We start from the raw sequence: 23975 nt of genomic DNA on the forward strand, positions 1-23975 counted from the left end.
AACCGGGCAAAGAAGAGTGACCAGCGAGCTTGACGAGGATTGAGTCGCTGAGCAGTCTGGAGATAGAGAAGGTTCTTATGGTCCGTATAGATGCTGACCGGAAACCGAGCTCCCTCCAAAAGATAGCGCCACTCTTCTAAGGCAAGCTTAATCGCCAACAGTTCTCGGTCCCCTATAGAATAGTTCCTCTCAGCAGGGGAGAACGTCTTAGAAAAAAATCCACAAGTGACGGTTCGGCCCTTGGAACTTTTCTGTGTCAGCACTGCACCGGCCCCCACTGAGGAGGCATCTACTTCCAGATGGAAAGGCTTCTCAGTGTCGGGACGCACCAGGACTGGAGCAGAAGCAAACATAGACTTTAATTTTGTAAAGGCCTCTTCAGCAGACGAAGGCCAGAGACGGGGGTTGGCACCCTTCTTGGTGAGCGCCACAATAGGAGACACCAGCGAGGAGAAGTGTGGGATGAACTGCCGGTAGTAATTTTCAAATCCCAGGAACCGCTGTATAGCACGCAGTCCTACTGGACGGGGCCACTGAAGAACCGCTGACAGCTTTGCAGGATCCATCTGGAGACCTCTGTCGGAGATGATGTAGCCGAGAAATGGAATACTCCGCTGATGAAATTGACATTTTTCGAGTTTGGTGTAGAGACGATTGGCCCTTAAACGATTGAGAACTTGCCGTACGTGGACTTGGTGTGTCTCTAGGTCCGGAGAGAATACCAGGATATCGTCCAGATAGACCACTACGCAGACATAAAGCAAGTCTCTAAAAATGTCATTTACGAATTCCTGGAAAACGGCTGGGGCGTTACAGAGTCCAAACGGCATTACCAGGTACTCAAAGTGTCCATCACGGGTATTAAAAGCGGTCTTCCACTCGTCTCCCTGACGGATACGGATAAGATTATAGGCCCCTTGAAGGTCCAATTTGGAGAAGACCTTGGCTCCATGAAGACGGTCAAACAATTCCGTAATCAGCGGCAATGGGTAGCGGTTCTTAACTGTGACCTTGTTAAGACCGCGGTAGTCAATGCATGGACGGAGTGACCCGTCCTTCTTGGTCACGAAGAAAAAACCTGGGGAAGAGGACTTACGTATGAATCCTCTCTGCAGGTTCTCTTGGATATATTCCAACATGGCTGCGGTTTCTGGTATGGAGAGAGGGTACACACGACCCCGCGGAGGGGACATACCCGGCAACAGGTCCACAGGACAGTCGTAAGGACGGTGAGGTGGCAGCGTCTGGGCTTGCTTCTTTGAGAAGACGTCAGAATAGTCCTTATAGCAAGCGGGAAGGCCCTCCAGGACTTTGGGAGCCACAGACAAAGCCAGGACAGGCACTGGATGAGGCACTTTTACACAGCGAGACTGGCAGTCCGGTCCCCACTGGAGGATCTCCCCGGTTCTCCAGTCAAGGACGGGGGCGTGGAGCTGCAACCATGGTAGGCTTGTGTAGAACTCCGACTTGCACGGACAGAGGCTTGGTGCAGTACCGGACTGGGTCGGAAAGGATTTGGCCACTAACCGAAGAAATGACCAATGGCTTTTCTAGACGAACCACGGGAATGTGGTGCCGCGAGACCAGGGTGGCATCCACGAAGTTCCCCGCGGAGCCAGAGTCCAAGAAGGCAGAGACCTGGATTTGGGTGCAGGTACCAAAGTTGAGACGCACCGGTATCATCAAGCGTGGAGAAGCTTTGCTTACACCTAGGGACGCTTCTCCCAAGAACCCTAGGTGCTGGCGTTTCCCAGATGCTGAGGGCGGATAGGACAAGACCCCAAGAAATGCTCAGGACTGGCACAATAGAGACAAAGGTTTCCCTGACGTCTTCTGATACGTTCCTGAGGAGAGAGTCTGGCCCTGTCCACCTCCATAGGCTCCTCTGCCGATGGTACAGCAGGAGACTGGAGTGGTCTTTGGAAAGCAGGAGCCAGGCGAGGGAGACGTCGTGGGCGGACTTGGTGTTGTTCCAGGCATGATTCTTCGGCACGCTCCCTGAATCGCACGTCAATCCGGGTGGCTAAGGTGATAAGACCACTCAGGGAAGACGGCAGATCCCAAGCGGCCAGGGCGTCCTTAACTTGAGGAGAAAGTCCCTTCTTGAAAGCTGCGGACAGGGCTGCGTCGTTCCAGGCAAGTTCCGAAGCCAGGGTACGGAACTGGACAGCGTATTCTCCCACGGAAGAATTCCCCTGGCATAGATTCAAGAGCGCAGTCTCAGCAGAAGAGGCCCTTGCAGGTTCTTCAAAGACTGACCGGAACTCTGCCAGAAAAGCTGAGAGATTAGCCGTGACCGGGTCGTCTCTATCCCAAAGTGAAGAAGCCCAGGCCAGGGTTTTCCCAGATAGGAGGCTGAGGATGAAGGCCACCTTGGATCGCTCCGTGACGAATTGAGACGGCATGAATTCTATGTGCAGGGAGCATTGGGTTATAAAGCCCCTGCACAACTTGGGATCGCCATCATACTTGCCGGGCATAGACAGCCGAAGCCTGGGTTCAACGGCAGGAAGACAAGCCGGGATTGCGGGAGCCACGGGGCCAGGCTCAGAGAGCTGTTGCTGTTGCTGGGTGGCTAGCAGCATGGTGGTCACCTGTTCCAGCTGTTCGCGTTGAGCGGCGATCTCTCGGGATTGCTGGACCACGATGGAAGCCAGAGTCGGATGGGTAGGAAGCGGAACCTCGGCGGGATCCATGGCCGGATCTTACTGTCAGGGTCCGTGAGGTTGTGGATCCTCTGAACCACTGCGGACGATGGCACAAGCCACTACCTGGGACCGGAGTCTAAGTGGTACCCGGTTTTCACCAGAGCCCGCCGCAAAGCGGGTTAGACAAGCTGCGGCATGGTACCACCAGGTCGTTCCACAGGCGTGACTTGTCCGCAGTGGCAGCCAAGGTCGAGGTACAGAAACGGCAGGCAATCTCGTAGTCGGGGACAGGCAGGAGGTCAAGACAGGCAGCACAGGTTCGGAGTCAGGGACGTAGCAATAGGTCAGGGCAGGCGGCAAAGGAGCGATGTCAGAAACGGAACCAGGGTCACAACGGGAATTCACAAGAAGAGCACAAGGCATCAGAAAAGCTTTCTCTAGGGCGCTAGGCACGAAGATCCGGCAGGGGCTTGCAGGAAGAGGCAGGCTTAAATAGATTCTGCCAAAATGGCCAGCGCCAATTAATGGCGCACTGGCCCTTTAAATTTCGAGAAGTGACCGCGCGCGCGCCCTAGCATTCGGGACCGCGCGCGCGCGGCGGCAGGGAGCGAGCCAGGAGCCGGGGAAGGTAAGCAGCGCTGGCGGCGCGCTGGCGGGGGCAGGGAAGCACGGGTGAGCCCGCGACCCGCGATATGGGTCGCGGGACCACCCGTGACAATAGATAGATAGATATGAGATAGATAGATAGATAGGGCTCACTGTTTGGAGACGAAACGTTGCTCTTTCACATGGAATAAATGCACTAAGGTATTTTTCACTACAATCTGGTGTGCTGCCTTTTTTTCCTTTGTCTCTATAACTGAAGGACCTGATGCCCGGCCTTCTTAGGCGTGCACCCGCTATTTATTTTTGTTTCCCATTTTCTGTTTTGATAGTGCTGCTTGGATCTTTTCTTACTGTAGATAGATAGATAGATACAGGGGCGTAACCTGAGGGGGTGCAGAGGTTGTGATCGCACCCGGGCCCAAGAGGTTTAGGGGGCCCTTATGGTGTCACTTTCCCATATAAGAAGACTATTACTATAAACCATACATTATAGTCAGGGGCCTGGCACAAACTTTGCACTGGGGCCCATCAGCTTCTAGTTACGCCACTGGATGGATGGATGGATAGATAGATATGAGATAGATAGATAGATATGAGATAGATAGATAGATAGATAGATAGATAGATAGATAGATAGATAGATATGAATTGTTGATTATAGTTTTCCAGTAAGTAACTATTTATTGCAGGTGGTGTCATCATTTTTGAATAATTTATATCCCGAAAATGTATCAGGAAACTGCGCCGCATACAGGACTGACATGCGGTTAGTGCCTTTAAATTGCAACACACAAGAAGAATGGATCTGCAAGATTCCAAAAGGTAAATGACTGGTATGATTATATATCCAATAGTTACTAGTTGCCTATTATGCATAGTATGTTCCTCTATAATACTTATGTACATGTTATTGCTCTATTTCCATTGCATTCATCGGTCTCTGTTGTGTTTGCTTTTCATAATTTTGCAATCATTTTTAGTCACAGTATACAGTGGTGTATATATCTGTAAGGGGCACAGTATATATCTACATATATCTGTAAGGGGCAGTGTGGCACAGCATATATCTATATCTCAGTGTAAGGGGCACTGTATATATCTATCTCTTTGGACAGGACACCGTATATATCTACCACTCTGTAAGGGGGTAACTGCAGTGGTAACAGCCATAGCAGCGGCTATGGGGCCTGCAGTTTCAGGGGGCCCTGCACCCAACCTGACACACTGAAGAATGGATGAATGAAAATGTGCACCATTAGATACATATTATACTGCACATTGTCCAGCACAATGGGGCAAATTTACTTACCTGGTCCTGTCGCGATCCCCGATCCAGACGGTCCAACGAAGATGAAGTCCGGCGTGATTCACGTAGCTCGTGCACCTATGTTCCTGCATCCGTCACTTCCACGCCGAGGTCTGCCGGAGTTCACCTTCTTCTTCCCGGTGCATGTGAATGCATGTCTTGCGGCATAATTTGAAATGTTACATGTGGCGTGTAGTCCGAATCTGTCGGGTTGTCCGATGGCCTGCCCCCCGATTTGTGTCGTGTGCAAGCCGGCGCCGATGCGCCAAAATCCGATCGCGTGCGACACAATGCCCGGCACGATGCGTCGCAGATCGGAAATCGTTGGGATATCTGACCAAAGTACGGCGGCAGGACCCTTAGTACATGAGCCCCAATATGTATATAAGAGTATGTATCTTCCACAGCAAACAGCTGAGCCAGCAGCTCAGATAAGAAATGGGAGTGGGAAGGGACAGCAGGTCTAGAAATTTCTCATCCCTACTTCCTGCCCTCTACTTTCCCCATGTGGTCTGCAGCTACTAGGCCCTGGGAAAAGAAGACTACCCGACAGTGAGTGTATACACAAGTGTTTGGAAGTGAATATACTTTATGGGGCAGATTTATTAAGCTGTCTGAAATTCAGATTATTTCTAGTTTCCCATGGCAACCAATCACAGCTCAGCTTTCATTTTAGCAGTGCACATAATTATTTTAAAGGGAATCTATATCTCTGTAATGGGGCACAGTGTATATCTATCTCTCTGTAAGATGCAGAGTAATGCATTTCCCAGCAGCAGCCTCTCCTCATTAATGCATTTCCCAGCAGCAGCCTCCCCTCAGTAATGCATTGCCTAGTAGCAGCCTGCCCTTTGGAATGCACTGCCAAGCAGCAATGGTGCTATGTTAAAGGATACGACCACCTAAAAAACATTTTTAAAAAACTATTAATACTCACCTCCGCTCCTCTTCACCTTGCTGCCAGTGCTGTCCGTCATGAAAGTTATAATTAGCAGCACGGAGTGCAGGGAGATGCTTCCAAACTTTGCATAATTCAATAGTACATGTGGACACTTTCTGCTTTCTAATCCAATAATTATCCCATCTTTGTTCTTCTAGGGGTGAAGCCAAAATCCCCCGATTGGCATCTCAAACGTACGGTTGGAAAGCTGTAGTTTTTTCTTTTATTACACTGTTGTTCCTACTATATCCAGTACATCTGAAATGTTTCAGAAATAAAAATAGCAAAAAAAGCTCATCACTTATTCCCAAACTGTTTAAAGTTGATCAAAGTATACCTAATTCCCTGCCAGCAAAGAGGATCGAGGTCAATGGGGCATAGGACGCCCTGTGTCACCATCATTATCTGCTCTAACTCCCTCCTGCAGACATGAGCTGACAGAGATTAGGAGGGAGGAGGTAGGAAGGGCTACCAGAACAGAGAGGAGATAATGCTGATGATAACACAGAGACTACAGACGGCCCTGTGACTCAGTACTCTTTTGCTATCAGTGAGTCCAATTTTTATATAACTTTTAAAAGTGAGTAGAACCATTAATGTTAATAATAAAAGCAGTTTGTGAATGAGTATGCAAAAGGCTTGAACCCGTTGAACCTGTCATTAGGGGAAATTGTGTGATCCTCATGTCTCCAGGTAAACTGACTATAAGGCACAGACATGCCCCCTTCATTGCTGTAACTCAGGATATTAGTGGTGAAAATTATGTTTAGTTACCATATTTGGAAGTAATGTTTTTCTTCTTTTTCTTTTAGAGCTTCCCTGGGTTTTTTTTCAAGGACATAATTATTTTTTCTCTCTCATCAATATGAATTTTGACGTGGCCAAGTTTATGTGTGACATGACGGGAAGCGCAGTAACGTCCATTCTTACGGAGGCAGAACAAGCTTTCATACATAAGAAAGTAAAACAGGTAAAGAAAGATCTATAAAACAAATATTAGCGAAAATCAGAAAAACTTATTTGGAGGGGTTGGGGCACAATGGATATTCATACCCTATACACAAGATAGCGTCAAGTAGGGGCACAATGGTTGCAGGAGTAGTGTGCTCCTGGCTCATACACTGTGCCACAGAAGTTATATTACCTGGGGGGCGGCAGCCATTCTGGTATTTTGAGCTCTTGGTGGTGACGGCTAGGGGGAGGGGGGCCCAGTTGTCCTGGGGCCCAGAGGACTTTAATTACACGACTGGGTGTAATTATCTAGTTGCTGGTAATCTCAGAAGTCAGGACACTGTTGACTGAATTTTCATGGAAGTGCCTCATATGGAACCGAGCCATGGTGAACATACTCATTCTCTTGGAATTCTCTTGGAACTCAAAGAAGCCCATGGAAGTTTAGAGAATTGAGATCAAGAATTTGATCTTTGCCCCAGCCGTGAATGTCATGGTAGCACAGTCCTAGTCCTGGGTGAAGCAAAGAGAGGAAGGCCACACGGTAACAAGGTTCCCCTTCAGAAACTCCCTGTATAGGTGACAGATACTATCCGATGGTACAGTTGAGGCCCATGATGTTAGTGGCTTTAGGTACAGACTCACTCATAGAAATGGAGATGATGCAAAAACCTACAGTTACTTTATTGAAGAAGTTGCAGACAGGTCAGCAAATTTCAATAAGAAAAGGAAAAGTTATCCCATTGAAAATCTTTGTTGAGGAGAAACCTGTCTAGGAAAAAAAATTCTTAGCAGTAAAGTCCAAAGAAGAAAGATTGTGCTCAAACTCCTTGAACTCAATGTCAAGGCAGAAGAACAACATAAAATGGATCCTTCTCACCACCTTTCTGGACCAAGAGTAGTAGATGAAAATCATGATCATGCCCCGGAGGAAGCCAACCAGGCGAAACCCAGGGTCTGGCGATGTGATACAGTAATATAATACAGTAATATTATAATCATGTGAAATAACATATGAAATAATAGCAATGAAGTCCCTTGATTACAAGAGCTTACAATCTATGTATCTATTCTAATGCCTTTGTACCTCTAGGTAAGATAACGTCGACCTCCATTATTCATATATACAACATAAAGATGCATAATATGTACCTTACAGATGTCAAAAGAAAACCAAAGACTGTGGATTGGACTGAAGAGTGAATCTGATGGATCCCTAAGGTATACAAGTATGTGAAAAAAAACCAAATTTTTTTATGCACTGCTATACTACACAGTGGCTCTCAAGCAATAAATCCTAGATATACAGTATATGTACATTAGATCAACAATATAGATTAGAGCATAAACAGTAGGTAATCTACGTTTTCATGAATCTTTGCAGAGAGAACAGTATGGAGAGGTGTAAATCTAGTTATGTCTTTCACAAGGTCATCAGCTTTTCAAGATAACACAATTTTGCAACATTATTTCACAAGATGTTTATCCTTATCGAGCTATGGTAAAGGTGGACACATCTGTATACTTAAAGGAAACCTCCCATGAGGGATCTACTATCAGAAGTAGATCTGATGGTAGATTTGTCGTTCCTTCCTCTGCCCTAATCTGTAATTTAATAATCCTGGAATCTAACTTGTTAAAAATCTTATTTTTGTATGTTGTATCTTATATAGTATTATGTATATTACCTGCAGAGGCTACTGGGGCGTGGAGTTGCCTTAGCTCCCGATGCCCGGCCAGGCTAGTACACGCCCCAGTAGCCTCTGCAGGTAATTTACATACTACTAAAATAAAGTTTTTAACAAGTCAGGTTAGTTTTCAGGATTATTACAGACAGGAATAATCTGCCATGAGATCTACTTCTGATAGTATATTCCTCATGGTGGGGTTCCTTTAAGAAGATATGCTAATCATACAACCTTTCTTGTTACGTTTGGCTACAGATGGGAAGATGGATCTTCTGTTGAATATACTAACTGGAAAACCCAACCACAGAGTAATATGACCAGCAGTACAGCAATGAGAGACGGGTATTGCGTCTACATGGAATCTGATTCAGGTTGGTATAGATGGCGCCATGATACATGCAGAGCTGCACCTTGATGTTCCTAGAACTAATGTAAGATTTATAAGATGTAAGAATGTAAGATTTGTAGTAAGACAATTGTAAGGCGATCGAAAAAAAAAAGAAACTTGGATCTGTGCCACATGGGTGGCACGGTGGCTGAGTGGGTAGCACTTCTGCCTTGCAGCGCTGGGGTCCTGGGAATCCCACCCAGGTCAACATCTGCAAAGAGTTTGTATGTTCTCTCCATGTTTGCATGGGTTTCCTCCAGGTCCTCTGGTTTCCTCCCACACTCCAAAACATACTGTTAGGTTGTTTAGATTGTGAGCCCTATTGGGGGACAAGGACCAATTTGACATGCATTGTGCAGGGCTGCGTAATCTGTGTGCACTATATAAATAATGGATTATTATTGTTGTAGGAGTGGGGAGGGGTAGAATCGCAACTTCTCACTTTTGTCATCACCAGGATCAATCAATAGACAACTGGGAGCAGCATTGTAGCTATCTTGAGCTCTTCTCTTCTTGTTGAGCCATTCCATTAAAGCCATTAACAGGTCAGATTCTGCCACCTAATGACAATGAGCTCCAACATCTCCAAAGTAGTGCGGATACAACAGTCGTGCTCAGTTATATGCAGCACTTACTCAGCAAAACATGAATTACGCTGCACATCAATCCCATCCCACATTAACCAGGGGGGTTTCTTCAATACTATTACACAATAAAAACTCACAAAAGTACTCACAACATGCCACATTGCTAAACTATGCTCAGTAGTATGTGCTGTGTTATTCTGGGGACGTCATATATACCAACTACATGACAACACCAATCCCGTTTTGTTGGTTACGAGCAACGAGTTAGAACTGTAGAATGTATTATAGCAGTAATCCCCATATGTTATATCTTACAGGGCTATGGGATTTTGTAAATTGCCAGTCACCATATCCAACCATCTGTAAAACCAATGTATTATTCAAGATTGAAGAACCCTACGTCCCTATGGATAATGACCAGGAATATGGGATCTGTCCCGAGGACTGGCTCCACTATGGAAAAAAGGTCTGGCATGGACTTTATGCACATTATTATTAGGGTCTGGCTTTAGTAAAGTAGCCCCCTGGCATGAAATTTTAGCTGCAAACTTGTCAGGGCTCGGAGTGTTTGCAGATTAGTGAAAAAGTTGTATAAGCACAGCAGTGTGAGGACTGTAAAGGAAAATCTACCATCAAAACCAAGCATGATAAACCAGAGGCACTTAATTCATAGATCCAGGCACCGTGACTGTGATAATCTTATTATATTTGTTACCCATGGCCTTCTTCTTTCTGAAATCAATTTGTAAGATTATACTAATGAGCAATAAGGGCTCTGAAAGTGTTACTTGAGCCCTTCCGTGCTGAAGCTGTTACACTGTGCGGGAGCACTTCCCCCTGTCACTGTGCACTAAAACTTCCTGCTGCTGTGAGATTACTACAGATGGAGGGAGGGGGAAATGTGAAGTAGGAGGAGGGAAATGCTCCTGCACAGTGTAACAGCCTGTGACGCTATAGCATGGAGTGGCTCTGGTAACACCCCCAGAGCCTTTTTAGATCATTAGCATATTTTTAAAGTTGATTACACAGATCTCCAGGGACAATACCTAACACTGTCTAACATGCATTTTATCGCTTGTTTCAATTGATTTCTTTGTAATCGTTACTTCTTTCATAATTATCATTATTTTTATTATTTTAGTGCTTCTTTGTAAACCAAGGTGCAGCGATGAACTGGTACATGGCTTCAAATTTCTGCAGAGAACATGGTGGTCGTCTCGCCACTATTAGCAATGAAATAGAGCAAGGTAAGTCTGATCAGAAAAATGCTGCTAAAAACACTTTGTTCTAACATTCAACATGCAAAACTTATGTTGTGTTTTAAGATAATTAGTCAGAGTTTGGCTCTACACCTGTCTCTCAATAACTTCCCTCAAACACCTTGGCATTTCATATCTGATTTTGGCATTGTTTACTTCTTGTTGAGGAAGCAGGGGGAGGGGGGACAGTGTAACAGCCTGTGAAGCCAGAGCATTAAGACCTTTGGTCATGGTGCCTAGATCTATGAGTTAGTGTCCCTGGTTTACCATGCTGGATTTTAATAATAGATTTCCTTTAACTTTGCTGACACTTCTTATTACCCTTCACATTAATGAATGTAAGGAACATCACTCAGTTGGGGGAAAATATTTAGGGCGATTGTCAAATAGGCAGGGAATGTTTGGGGAGTTTAGTTGTCAGGCTTTCTACATCCCATCCCCATCCTGTTCTGACATTTAGTTATTATTTGCATTCCTTTTTTGAATCAGATCATTTTTATTTTCCAAATATTTGCAAATTACAAACAATTCAATCCTTACAGCAGGATATTCGAGAAAGCCATCTACTATACACAATACAACAAAAAGAACACAAAACAACCCCCATCCCACCCCAGACCAGCTTCCCAGAGAGGACCATCCTCCCTCAACCACAATAAGCAGGAGCCACACCGAAGGGAACTGATTACACTAAAAGGGAAAGTTATTCCACCCAGCCCTAAGACATAGCAGAGGATATGAGGGCAAACCTAGGGTGTGCATCCATGTACCCCAGATTGTTTCGAATTTTGGGATTTCATTACATTTCAGATATGACCCGTATTCCAACCTAATAACCACATTCAGGCTGTCTTTATATTCCCTCAATTATCAATTATTACATAATCTACATTCCATATCCCTAGCAAACATGCCTTAGTGCAGTGATGGCGAACCTATGGCACTGGTGCCAGAGGTGGCACTCAGAGCCCTTTCTGTGGGCACTCAGGCCATCATCCCAGGACAGAGTTCACCAAACAGGACCAAATCCATTAAATCTTCCTGCAGTCCTAGGCAACTTATGAGATGCTGCGCTAAACACTGTATTGAGGCGACAGTTCATTGACTGTTTGGAACTGCTTGAAAAGTGAGAAGTTTTTGATAGAACTGCATTATCTTTGGAGATCCTCCTGCTGGTCCCACCATTCTTTCTGTAAAAAGAGAGACCCTGGAGAGAAGCTACGTTGATAGTCTGAATTTGCCCACCTTCTTTCAACTGTATTGGTGGCCTCAAGTGGCCGATACAATTAAAGAAGTGGAAGAACACTGTTTAAAATGGCACATCAAGGTAAATAAGTGGGTTTTGGTTGAAGTTTGGGCACTCGGTCTCTAAAAGGTTCTCCATCACTGCCTTAGGGGTTGTAATTCTTTTCATTCTAGTAATCTTTCATATGACCATTCTCTGCTCCTAATTTTTTTTGCTATACTTTAGCTTTTATAGTAATGCAGCTTTTCGGAGAAAAGAGAAGTTTTTGGATTGGACTTGAGCAAAAGGACTATGCTTTATGGGAAAACGGCACCGTACAATCTTACAATAATTGGATTTCAACTCAACAGATCCATGTAAGTGTATAATCTTATACGTAATATACATCTGATGCCAGATATCCTCATTGTTAAAGGGATTGTGCCATAATCAGCACCACAAACCCCCTTAATCACCTTATACAGCCGGGGCCTCATGGGATTCTGTTATGAGTCCTGGCGTCCATCCTCTGTGCCAATGATTTCTATGCATGGGGCTCCCTGTACTGTGTATAGGGGATAGCCATTTTTACAAATAAAACTGGTGTTGCTAGGGGGATGGCTGGCTGTATACTACATGGGGGCTGGCTGTATACTACACCCTCGGCTTATACTCACATAAATAGGTTTTCCCAGTTTTGGTGGTAAAATTAGGGATTTCGGCTTATACTCGGGTCGGCTTATACTCGAGTATATATGGTAATATTCTTCTTTTTCCAGCATGTACTTTCTCTGTTATTTTTCCAAATTAGTGGTTAAAAAAAACAAATCAATAGTTGATAGTTTTATTGTCTTTTACGCTTAGAATGACCAGGAACATCTCTGCGCCATATTATCTACGTATGATTCCAGGCTCCAGATTGGGAAATGGTATCTGGATAGCTGCCATTCTTCAGATTATGGATTCATCTGTGAGAAAGAACTAGGTAATGTACCATGAGAATTTACTGAAATTTACTGTATATTATAACTGTTAGTAAAAGCGACAGACAGGTGTGTACAGGGGGGCATGAGATAAGAACCGGAAGAGAAGCTTTATGTAGAGAGTATTATCTTATGATGATGTAATGATCTATATTAAAACTGTACAACATATTGGTAGAATAAATAATATTCTGACTGTTAGGACCCTCACGGAAGACTATATTTAGCATTTATATGTAATATACCAGGTTCCCTCCATCATGATATGCTGCTTGATTAACCTCTCCTTTTGGGTGTTCAGCTCATCCTGATCTGTCCCATGCTCAATATAGATAGGACACTATGTACAATCTACTCAGCTCCTCCTGCTCTATAACATATGCTGCATGCAGATAGGACAATGGGGCTCATTTACTTGGTCCAGCCGCAATCCAGCGGCGCGTTCTCCGGCAAGGATTCGGGTTCTGCCGGGATTCACCAAGGTCCGTGCGCCCGATATCCACCAGGTGTCGCTGCAGCACCAAGGTCCGCCGGAGTTCATCTTCTTCTCCAAGTGCTCATCTTGCGACACAAATTATTTTTTAAATTCCGCGGTTTTTCCGAATCTGTTGGGTTGTCCGACGGCCACACCCCCCGATTTCTGTCGCGTGCAAGCCGGCGCCGATGCGCCACAATCCGATTGCGTGAGCCAAAATCCCGGGGCAATTTGCAGCAAATCGGAAAACGTCGGGAAACCCGACGAAAGTGAGGGATTCGGACCCTTAGTAAATAAGCTCCATTATGTACTATCTGCACTATCTGTACCTCGTGCTCTATAAAGTGCTGCTTGCAGATAGGACACTGGGGCAAATTTACTTACCTGATCCAGTCACGATCCCCGATTCGGATGGACCAACGAGGATGAAGTCCGGCGTGATTCCTGCATCTGTCACTTCTGCGCCGAGGTCCGCCGGAGTTCACCTTCTTCTTCCCGGTGATTGTAAATAGGTGTCTTGCGTGTTGTTCGAATCCGTCGGGTTGTCTGAAAGCCCCCCCCCATTTTTGTCGCGTGCAAGCCGGCGCCGATGCGCCAAAATCCCCTGCTAAGTGCAGAGCAAAACGGAAATCACGGGGAAGTATAATATTCTGCCTGCAGATAGAAACTGTACACCATCTGCTCAGCTTATTATTTGCCTGCACAGTACTGTGGTGTTTACATCACTATAGTACTGACTTAGTTCTAAATTTATGTTTTATTTATTTATTTATTTATTATAAGGGTTGCAACATCTTTTCTGCACTTAAATCATTGTATTTCTTTTTAGACATTTCTAATCCTGCTTTTCATGGTCCTGATATGTACCCGGTATCAGACACCATGGAGTACGGACATAAGACATACAGAATAATATCTGGTAACCTGTCATGGCATGAGGCCTCCATCGCTTGTCAAGAATCTGGTGACAATTTGGCTAGTATTACTGACCAGTATCACCAAGCCTTTGTCACCATCCTTGTCCATCGCTTGGGATATCCTCATTGGATTGGATCTTACAGCAATAATGTGAGTAAATATAGACGGTAGTACAATAGTTCTATTATTATATTAACGCTCCATTAAGACATAAAAGGAACAAGCGTATTCAGTGCAGAACCTCATGGAACCAACAGCTTGTGTAGGGTAAGAGCCAGTAACAGGATTCAACTTTCCAAGACTCAGTGTAACAGCACCAGTTAAAGGATCAAAGCTCAACGGCTGTTACACTGTCATGCTGCCTGGATCTATGAGTACAAGACCCTGGTTTATCAGGTTGGATTTTGATGGTAGATTTCCTTCAGAAATCTACCTATTAAGATAGCTCTGATGGTTGGTTCCTAATATTCTCATTTTCGGCAGAGGCTACTGGGGCGTGGAGTAGCTTCTCTGGGCAGTGGGTGCAAAGGCTACTCCATGATAAACCTCTGCATTCCCTCCTACTTGTGCATCTTTGGGCACTCCTCATACTGCTACTGTGATCCCAGCTCCTTTTGAGCACTACTCATACATAGTAGCTCCGGCTCCAGAGCCGGCGGGAGCACTGTTACGTGCATGTACTGTAAAGCCCAAACTACTGCGCATGCGCAGAGCTCGAAGAAGCCAGGACCCCAGTAGCATTGCGAGGAGCAGGCCGAAGCATTGCAGAGGCTACAGGGGCATAGAGAAACCTTTGCTCCAAATCATGGAGAGGCTACTCCACACCCAGTAGCTCTGCCAAAAAATTATTATATGCTATTATGCTATCTGCTATTAAAATGTATTATAGTATTAGGTAAAGGTAGATAAGGGCCTACTATCACATCTACCTAAATAGGTAGATTTCTGATACTAGGTTTCCTTTAAAGGGGTTGTACCAACTCTACCTCCTGGATAAGGGATTAGGGGTATATCTTCAATACTATGAGAGTGTCAGAAAAAGCGCTTGTCTATGTCCTACACTCGCAGAGACAGTGATTGGGAGTGTCAGTATATATGAGCAATGTGCTCTGCAATTTCCAACGTCATAGAGCAGTGATGGCAAACCTTTTAGAGGCCGAGTGCCCAAACTACAACAAAGACCCACTTATTTATTGCGAAGTGCCAACACAGAAATGTAATTTGTGATTTATACTCCCTTCTCTATCACAGTTTTCATTGATACCAGCCCCTGAGGACACCAAGAAAGCAGAAAATAGTCCCAGGTACAGCTGTCACTTTAAAATAGCTCTGTGCAGAGCAAGTCCTGGGCTGTCTGGGACTGCAGGAAGATACCTGGAGTCATCTCTGGTGATGGCCTGAGTGCCCACAGAAAGGGCTCTGAGTGCCACCTCTGCCACCAGTGCCATAGGTTAGCCATCGCTGTCATAGAGTATTGAATGGAACAGCAGGATGCATGCTTAATCTGCGGCTCCATCAATTAGTGAGAACAGCACCCCCATTCACATAATCGCTGGGGGTCCCAGCAGTCTGACTCCCACTGATCTATTGTTATCCCCTATTCACAGAGAAGTGTATAACAATATGAGGTTAGTACAATCCCTTTAAGAATGGGACTCTACCAAAGGGTCAAAACTGCTAATGGACTAATGAACATTTTTAATAGATTTTTTAATCAATTTGCTGTCAGATTATTAAAGTGCGATCAGTATTTTTCTATATCATCAGAGCAGAGACGACTTTCGGTGGATAGATGGATCTTTGTCGCTCTTTGCATCGTGGGCAGATGACGCGTCCCCATCAGATGGAAGCTGCGTCTACATTGACACCAATGGCTACTGGAGAGCGGAAGATTGTGATAGTAAACTGCAAGGAGCGCTGTGTCTTCCATCAGTTGGTAAAGTAATAATAATACATCAGACCATTTCTATTAGCTTTGTGGGTTTTTTTAATTAAATGGGACATGCACAAGCAACAAATAAAACCCTACTTAATATGACCCCAAAAAAACAAGGTCTGTGGGCCAAATCCGGCCAGAAGAGGAGCATAGGGGTTAGAGTGACTCAGATACTCACCTCTCCCCTCTCCCCCGAAGCTACAGCAGTCCTCTTCTGTACTACTGTGTGTGTCTGCTGTATGCGGCTTTGGAGCCGGCTGACGTAATGATGTTATCACGTCTGCTGGCTACTTTGGGGGCACTCTTGCTGCTGGCTACTTTGGGGGCACTCTTGCTGCTGGCTACTTTGGGGGCACTCTGCTGCTGGTTCCTGTGAGAGAAAACTGGCTGCTGTGGGGGCACTTTGACTATTGGCTCCAGTGGGGGCAATTTAACTTTTGGCTGCTGTGGGGGCACTTTGGCTGCTGTGGGGTCATTCATTCTGCTGGTTGCTATGGGAGCACCATGGCTGTCATTTCCTGTGGGAGAAATCTGGCTGCTGTGGGGGCACTGTGAGGGAAATCTGGATGCTGGCTGCTGTGGAGGCACTTTGACTGCTAGTTGCTATGTGCCACTCTGGCTACTGGTTCCCGTAGGTGAAATCTATAGGGGAAATCTGGCTACTGGCTGCTTTTGGGGCACTCTGACTATTGGCTGCTGTGGTTGGACTCTGACTATTGGCTGCTGTGGGGGCACACTTATTATTGGCTGCTGTGGGGGCACTCTGACTATTGGCTGCTGTGGGGGAACTCTGACTATTGGCTGCTGTGGGGGCACTCTGACTATTGGCTGCTGCTGGAGCACTCTGACTATTGGCTGCTGTGGGAGCACTCTGACTATTGGCTGCTGTGGGGGCACACTTATTATTGGCTGCTGTGGGGCACTCTTATTATTGGCTGCTGTGGGGGCACTCTGACTATTGGCTGCTGTGGGGGCACTCTGACTATTGGCTGCTGTGGGGGCACTCTGACTATTGGCTGCTGTGGGGGCACTCTGACTATTGGCTGCTGTGGGGGCACACTTATTATTGGCTGCTGTGGGGCACTCTTATTATTGGCTGTTGTGGGAGCACTCTGACTATTGGCTGCTGTGGGGGCACACTTATTATTTGCTGCTGTGGGGCACTCTTATTATTGGCTGCTGTGGGAGCACTCTGACTATTGGCTGCTGTGGGGGCACTCTGACTATTGGCTGCTGTGGGGGCACACTTATTATTGGCTGCTGTGGGGGCACACTTATTATTGGCTGCTGTGGGGCACTCTTATTATTGGCTGCTGTGGGAGCACTCTGACTATTGGCTGCTGTGGGGGCACACTTATTATTTGCTGCTGTGGGGCACTCTTATTATTGGCTGCTGTGGGAGCACTCTTATTATTGGCTGCTGTGGGGGCACTCTGACTATTGGCTGCTGTGGGGGCACTCTGACTATTGGCTGCTGTGGAGGAACACTTATTATTGGCTGCTGTGGGGCACTCTTATTATTGGCTGCTGTGGGGGCACTCTGACTATTGGCTGCTGTGGGGGCACTCTGACTATTGGCTGCTGTGGTTGGACTCTGACTATTGGCTGCTGTGGGGGCACTCTGACTATTGGCTGCTGTGGGGCACTCTTATTATTGGCTGCTGTGGGGGCACTCTGACTATTGGCTGCTGTGGGGGCACACTTATTATTGGCTGCTGTGGGGGCACACTTATTATTTGCTGCTGTGGGGCCCTTGGACTATTAGAGTTGCCCTGAAATATCTGCTTGTAGTGATAATAACGTATAAAAGTAACTGCTAAACAGATCAAGTAGATACTTTTGTACAGTAAACAAATTACATTCTGCCTCTTTAAGGAATCATGAGAAATTGAATTTGACACCCCTGCTATAGACTGACTACAGACATGGCTGCTCTATTGTGAGATGTCCGGCCAAAGCAAAATCAATTGGAAACACTAATCAGTGCTGAGGCTTTCATGGAGGGAGATGGCACAACATCCCCTTTCACATTACACAGTCCACGTCTGACGTCTAAAATACTGTTGAAAAAATAATTTTTATAACAGGTTCTACAGACCTTCATCACCCGGGATGTCCAGAACAGTGGATCCCATTCCAGGACTTTTGTTACAGTATTTATACAGTTTTACACCTCAAAGAGTTTCATGAAGCTGAAGAAGTTTGCAAAGACCAAGGTAACATATGTCATCTCAACATCTGCGTGTGATGATTATTATGGAGGATACAAGTAACAATGTATCTTCTTTGGTGATGCAACTTTAGGTGGTGATATCCTGACAATATTCAATGAAGAAGAAGAGGCTTTTATTCATTATGAAGTGAAGACTTTCACCTCCGTCCAGTCAATATGGTTAGACAGAATCACTCCGCTTAGTAGTAAGTAGCAGTATGACGTACAACATGCAATACTGCCTCAGGTTACTTAAGATATTTACTAATGGATCCTGCAAATTGCAGAAGGATCCATTGAATTTGACTTCCTGAAAGTCATACATGATGTAAAGGGGGCTTCCTTAGAAGGTAGCTTGGAGGCAACGTTTTCCCTATCCCACACATTGGGGCTCATTTATTAAGGGCTCCGCGGCCACACGGGTTTCCTGACTTTTTCCGTTTTGCGCCGGGATTTTGGCGCACGCGATCAGATTTCGGCGCAATCACGCAGGCTTTCACGCAACAGAAATGGGGGCGTTGTCGTCAGAAAACCCGACGGATTCGGAAAAAACCGCTGAATTTTAAAAAAATATGTCGCAAAAATGGCACTCACATACACCGAAACGGAGGAGGTGAATTCCAGCGGACTTCAGCACAGCAGCGACACCTAGTGGACATCGTGAGCACGACCTTAGTAAATCGGCGGAAGACCCTAATCAGCGCCGGAGAACGCTGGATCCGGATAGGACAAGGTAAGTATATTTACGTCCCGGAATCCCCAGGGGAGCATCCATAGCCTTTAAACCTCTGTACGCATGCAAAGGTGTAATGGAAATTCTCCTTAAAGGGAACCTGTCATCAGATTTTACCCCATTAAACTTTCAGCACCCAGAGGTGGGAAATATCCTTTCTAGAATTACATCTTTTATGTGACATCTCACCTGTTTGTCTTCATTGCCTAAAATGAGTCATTTTAGAGGTTGCAGGGGAAGTGTCACTTTAGAAGCCTGTATCGTTAGTTCTATGGTATAGTACCTAGAAACATAAACTTTGTTAAATCTTACCTCCAAAATCATGTGGAAATTACCAGAGAAGATTCAGATTTTATCTGAGCTGAGTCAAGTTTAGAGGTTACAGAGGTAGTGTCACTTAAGATACCATCATAGACACCATCATAGACACATCTCTTTAGATGTGAAGAGACAATGGGGGTCATTTATCTTAGTCTGATGCGCCTTTTTTTGGTCGCATTTTTGTGATTTTTTTTGAGCACATTGGAGTATTTGGGTAATTTTTCGTGTCTTTTTCCAGCACTTCGCCGGTGTTTTGCACAGTTTCCTGGTTTGCAACTAATTTGTCTTTGTATTTCTCCTGCTTCCAGATGTTTTGCCTTACTTAACATTGATTTGTGCCTATATGGTTTCAAATAATTGTGCAATAACTCTCAAGTCCAGACCATGCTTAGGAATGGTAATGGTATGATTTGTGCAACAAAATTGCACCTTTTTTAAAAGTTTGTGCCTAATAAGGCACAAAAAAAACTTTATTAGACAGAGACAAATCAGGTGAAAAAAATAGACTAATAAAAGGGGCAAGGGGAAATAAGATAAATGACTATATTTTTAAGTATCAGGTCCTGATTTGTAGCAGGTGACTGCGCTCCTGATACTGCCCCCTGTCTTCCTGCAGGTGGTGCTGCCTGAGGCGAGAGGCTCAACTCATTCATGGCTGGTCCACCCCTGCCTACAACTTTTGCTACTAGGGTCCAACCTTAGGCAAATGCCCTGCTGGCTCTTCTCTGGCTATTTCCTTGGTGTCTACAATACTGGGTGATTGTAAATCTGTCTTCAGCTACAAATTGATTTCTTTTTCCCCTAGAAGGAGAAGTCGCTTGGTCAGATGGATCTATAGTAAATTATTCTCAGTGGAGTGAAGAGACCATGGATGGGAATGGATTGGGTGACTGCTGCCTGAGCATGTGGATGGATGATGCCACATGGAGGATTGCCCCGTGCCATGAGAGGAGAGGCTTTATTTGTAAAAAAGAAGGTACATCTTAAAAAAAGAAGGTTATCTATATCGCTCAGAGCTTTGTAGTCACTGCTCATAATTTCAGTCCAGTAGGTGGAGAAATACAAGACAGGAAGATGATATAAAGAATATTCTTCCTTCATCTGCTTTTTTAGCAGGAGGAGCTGAGTAGATTGTTCATAGTGTCCTATGTGCAAACAGCATGTTATACAGCAGGAGGAGCAGAGCAGATTGTACATAGTGTCCTATCGGCAGGAAAAATGTTATAGAGCAGGAGGAGCAGAGTAGATTGTATATAGTGTCCTATCTACAGGTAGGATGTTATAGAGCAAGATGAGTTTAGCAGATTGCATATAGTGTCCTATCTGCAGGCAGCATGTTATAGAGCAGGGGTAGCTAAGCAGATTGTACATAGTGGTGCTTATTTACGAAGGGTCCGTGGCCACACTTTTGTCGGATTTTCCAACATTTTCGGGATTTGCGCTGCTGGGACAGGTATTTAACTGGGGATTCTGTCGCACGCGATGGGATTGTGGCGCGGCTGCGCTGCTTTCATGCGACAGAAATTGGGGGGGGCGGGCCGTCGGACGATCCGACTGATTCGGACTGAGCGCGGGATTTAACATTCAAATTGTGTCGCAAGCCCAAGCACTTACATGCACCAGGAAAAGGAAGGTGAACTCCGCCGGATCTGAGCGGGGAAGCGACACATGGAGGATATCAGGCGCACCATCGTAGTGAATCGCGGTACAGTTCATTGGGGTCGGACAATGCACTTTTGGGGAACACGTAAGTAAATGTGCCCCAGTGTCCTATCTCCAGGCAGAATGTTATAGAGCAAGAGGAGCTGAGTAAATTGCACATAGTGTACTATCTAAAAAATAGTGCGTTATAGAGCAGGAGGAACAGAATGATCTGATAAAGATTCATGTTAACATTAGTGTAAACTGCTTTTTAAAGTATACAATGATCATCTATAATAATATAATGATGTGTATTCCCTAGGTCATCCTACCAGCAATGACACACTTGTCTATACAGGTGAGTCGACATTATTAACATTTTCAGTTTCTACAATTACCAGTTTTACTTATATAGGACTATATTCTTAGCAAATAGTGAATTTTAATACAATTTAATACATTTTATGATGGGGCGGCCCTTGTATGCAGAGAGGTGGAATCCAGAACCAGTGGTGCTACAGATATCATGTGCCCTCATAGCATATGTGAATATACTATACTACTACTTGCATTAGTCTGTATTATTGTATTTTTTTTTTTGTTATTTTTTATTTTATTTTTTCCCCCTATAGAAACAAATCACTTCATCATCCCCGTTGCTGTGGTGTCAGCAGTAGTGATATCTATACTTCTCATATTGTCGTGGTATCTTGTAAAACAGAAGAGATTCCTCTCAAGACCAGAAACCCAGACACTGCAGCGCACACAGCCCGGACCGCAGCCGCATGATGTAGAATTGCACATTCTTATCAAAGACTCTAATAATAGAGAAAAATGAATATCAAGACAATAACAAAAAAAAAAATTTTGGTTCCTGTGTCACCTGCAAAACTTCAATGTTGTATATAAAGACCTGATACATTGCCAAAGGTTCTAAAATATTTAATGCATTTTTTTATTATTTTTCTATATATTTTTATATTCTGTTTACCTTTTGTATAAATATATGTATTGAAGAAGTTTAAAGCCTTGTTCCACTGCAATCCCTGTAGGCACGTAAAACAATACAGTATACAGTATATACTGGCAGTGACTCAATGTAAATTGCAGGTTGTAGTAACAATGGTGACACTGACCCTTGTCAAAATTGGATGTAAATACAGTGCGTGTCAAAAATTGCAACTTTTTAATAATGGGGTTAGTTGAGGGGGTGGGGGGATTAAGGGGGGGGGGACAGCTTCTGGACAGTATATTATAAGGGGAGGGGGGGTTAACAGGCTCCTAAAAAGTATATTATAAGGGGGAATTTAACCAGCTCCTAAACAGAATGGGGCACATTTACTAAGGGTCCAAATTGGGTTTTTCCACCAGGTTTCCTGAATTTTTACGATTTGCGCCAAATTGCCCGGGATTTTGGCGAACACGATCAGATTGTGGCACATCGGCGCTGGCTTTCACGCGACAGAAATCGGGGGTGTGGCCGTCTGAAAACCCGACGGATTTGGAAATTAAAAAATTTGTGTCACAAAAATAGCACTCACATACACCAAGACGTAGAAGGTGAATTCTGGCGGACTTCAGCGCAGCAGCGACACCTAGTGGACATCGGGCGCACGACCTTAATGAATCCCGGCAGAACCCGAATCAGCGTCGGAGAACGCTCCGCTGGATCGCGACTGGACCGGGTAAGAAAATGAGCCCCAATATTTTAGGCGTAGGAGGGTTTAACCAACCCCTGGGCAGTATATTATAAGAAAAGGGGCGTTAACCTGTTCCTGGACTGTATATTATAAGGGGAGGGGGGTTAAAGGGCACCTACCACCACAAATCTACCTATAAAGGTAGATCGGGTGGTAGGTGAATCAATGGGACGTGAGGATAGCCCTTTTAAGGGCTAATCCTCACGTCCCCGCACTGTTTTGTAAACTTTTATTACCCTAATATGTTAATTTACTTATGCGGCTACTGGGGCGTGGAGTAGCCGCATCTGAGGTTACACGAGGCGGCTACTCCACGCCCCGGTAGCCACTTTTCCCCTCCTACTCACCATGTTCAGCGCGCAGCTGCTCGTAGCTGCGCACCCTCGTCCGCCGATCCTGCCGTCTGCGCATGCGCAGAACAGCAGGCCCGCGCCTGAGCGGTCACTGCTCCGAAGCCGGGGCTGCGCAGGCGCGGGCCTGCTGTTCTGTGCATGCGCAGACGGCAGGATCGGCGGACGAGGGCGCGCAGCTACGAGCAGCTGCGCGCTGAACATGGTGAGTAGAAGGGGAAAGGTGGCTACCGGGGCGTGGAGTAGCCGCCTCGTGTAACCTCAGATGCGGCTACTCCACGCCCCAGTAGCCGCATAAGTAAATTAACATATTAGGGTAATAAAAGTTTACAAAACAGTGCGGGGACGTGAGGATTAGCCCTTAAAAGGGCTATCCTCACGTCCCATTGATTCACCTACCACCCGATCTACCTTTATAGGTAGATTTGTGGTGGTAGGTTTCCTTTAACCAGCTCCTGGACAGTATATTATAAGGGGAGGGGGGTTAAAGGGGTTGTCCGAGTTCTTTAAAAAAAGCTAAAAGTGGCCGGGACAGGGCTGCTTAAAAAAAATAAAAATGTACTTACCTTCCGGTGCCCTCCGGTATCCAGCGCTGCTGTCACTCCGGTCCGGGCGCCATGTAAACAAACATGGCCGCCGGAGCAGCGCTGGATTCAGCTTCCGGCGGCCACTGTTTGTTTTTTTTTTAAGCAGCCCTGTCCCGGCCACTTTTAGCTTTTTTTCAAGAACTCGGACAACCCCTTTAACCAGCTCCTGGACAGTATATTATAAGGGGAGGGGGCTTAACCAGCTTCTGGACAGTATATTATAAGGGGAGGGGGTTAACCAGCTTCTGGACAGTATATTATAAGGGGAGGGGGGTTAACCAGCTCGAACTCAGGTTAACCGATTCTAAGTTTGCTCCGGGGCCCACTGGAGTCTTGTTACGCAGCTGGCTGCAGAGTAGAGTGGCTCTTGCTACTGTTATGTTATGCACCAGGCCGATGACCTGGGATTTCACAGAGGATCCCTGCGTATACTCAGGCTATGAGCACTACACTGGTTGCGTATAACAGAAGGTGCAACAATCGCCTTTGACCAAAAATATACACTAAATATTGTGAGGAGT

The 23975-nt window shown here is 45.4% G+C and overlaps 1 protein-coding gene across 1 annotated transcript in view; it reads left to right on the top strand.

Moving 5' to 3' along the window:
* PLA2R1 (phospholipase A2 receptor 1) overlaps positions 1–21970 on the top strand; it is a 42856-nt gene extending 20886 nt beyond the window's left edge. Inside the window, exons 13-28 of the mRNA XM_072121909.1 lie at positions 3944–4076; positions 5659–5694; positions 6313–6470; positions 7611–7672; positions 8395–8510; positions 9432–9580; positions 10256–10361; positions 11845–11975; positions 12463–12583; positions 13886–14124; positions 15742–15910; positions 17998–18126; positions 18215–18328; positions 19982–20152; positions 21140–21175; positions 21450–21970. Of these exons, the coding sequence (XP_071978010.1) occupies positions 3944–4076; positions 5659–5694; positions 6313–6470; positions 7611–7672; positions 8395–8510; positions 9432–9580; positions 10256–10361; positions 11845–11975; positions 12463–12583; positions 13886–14124; positions 15742–15910; positions 17998–18126; positions 18215–18328; positions 19982–20152; positions 21140–21175; positions 21450–21655 (2076 nt within the window). The 3' untranslated portion in view covers positions 21656–21970. The remainder of the gene's footprint in view (positions 1–3943; positions 4077–5658; positions 5695–6312; positions 6471–7610; positions 7673–8394; positions 8511–9431; positions 9581–10255; positions 10362–11844; positions 11976–12462; positions 12584–13885; positions 14125–15741; positions 15911–17997; positions 18127–18214; positions 18329–19981; positions 20153–21139; positions 21176–21449) is intronic.
* The last annotated feature ends 2005 nt before the right edge of the window (positions 21971–23975 follow it).

Source organism: Engystomops pustulosus, chromosome 8 (genome assembly GCF_040894005.1).
Source record: "Engystomops pustulosus chromosome 8, aEngPut4.maternal, whole genome shotgun sequence".
Lineage (NCBI taxonomy): Eukaryota > Metazoa > Chordata > Amphibia > Anura > Leptodactylidae > Engystomops > Engystomops pustulosus.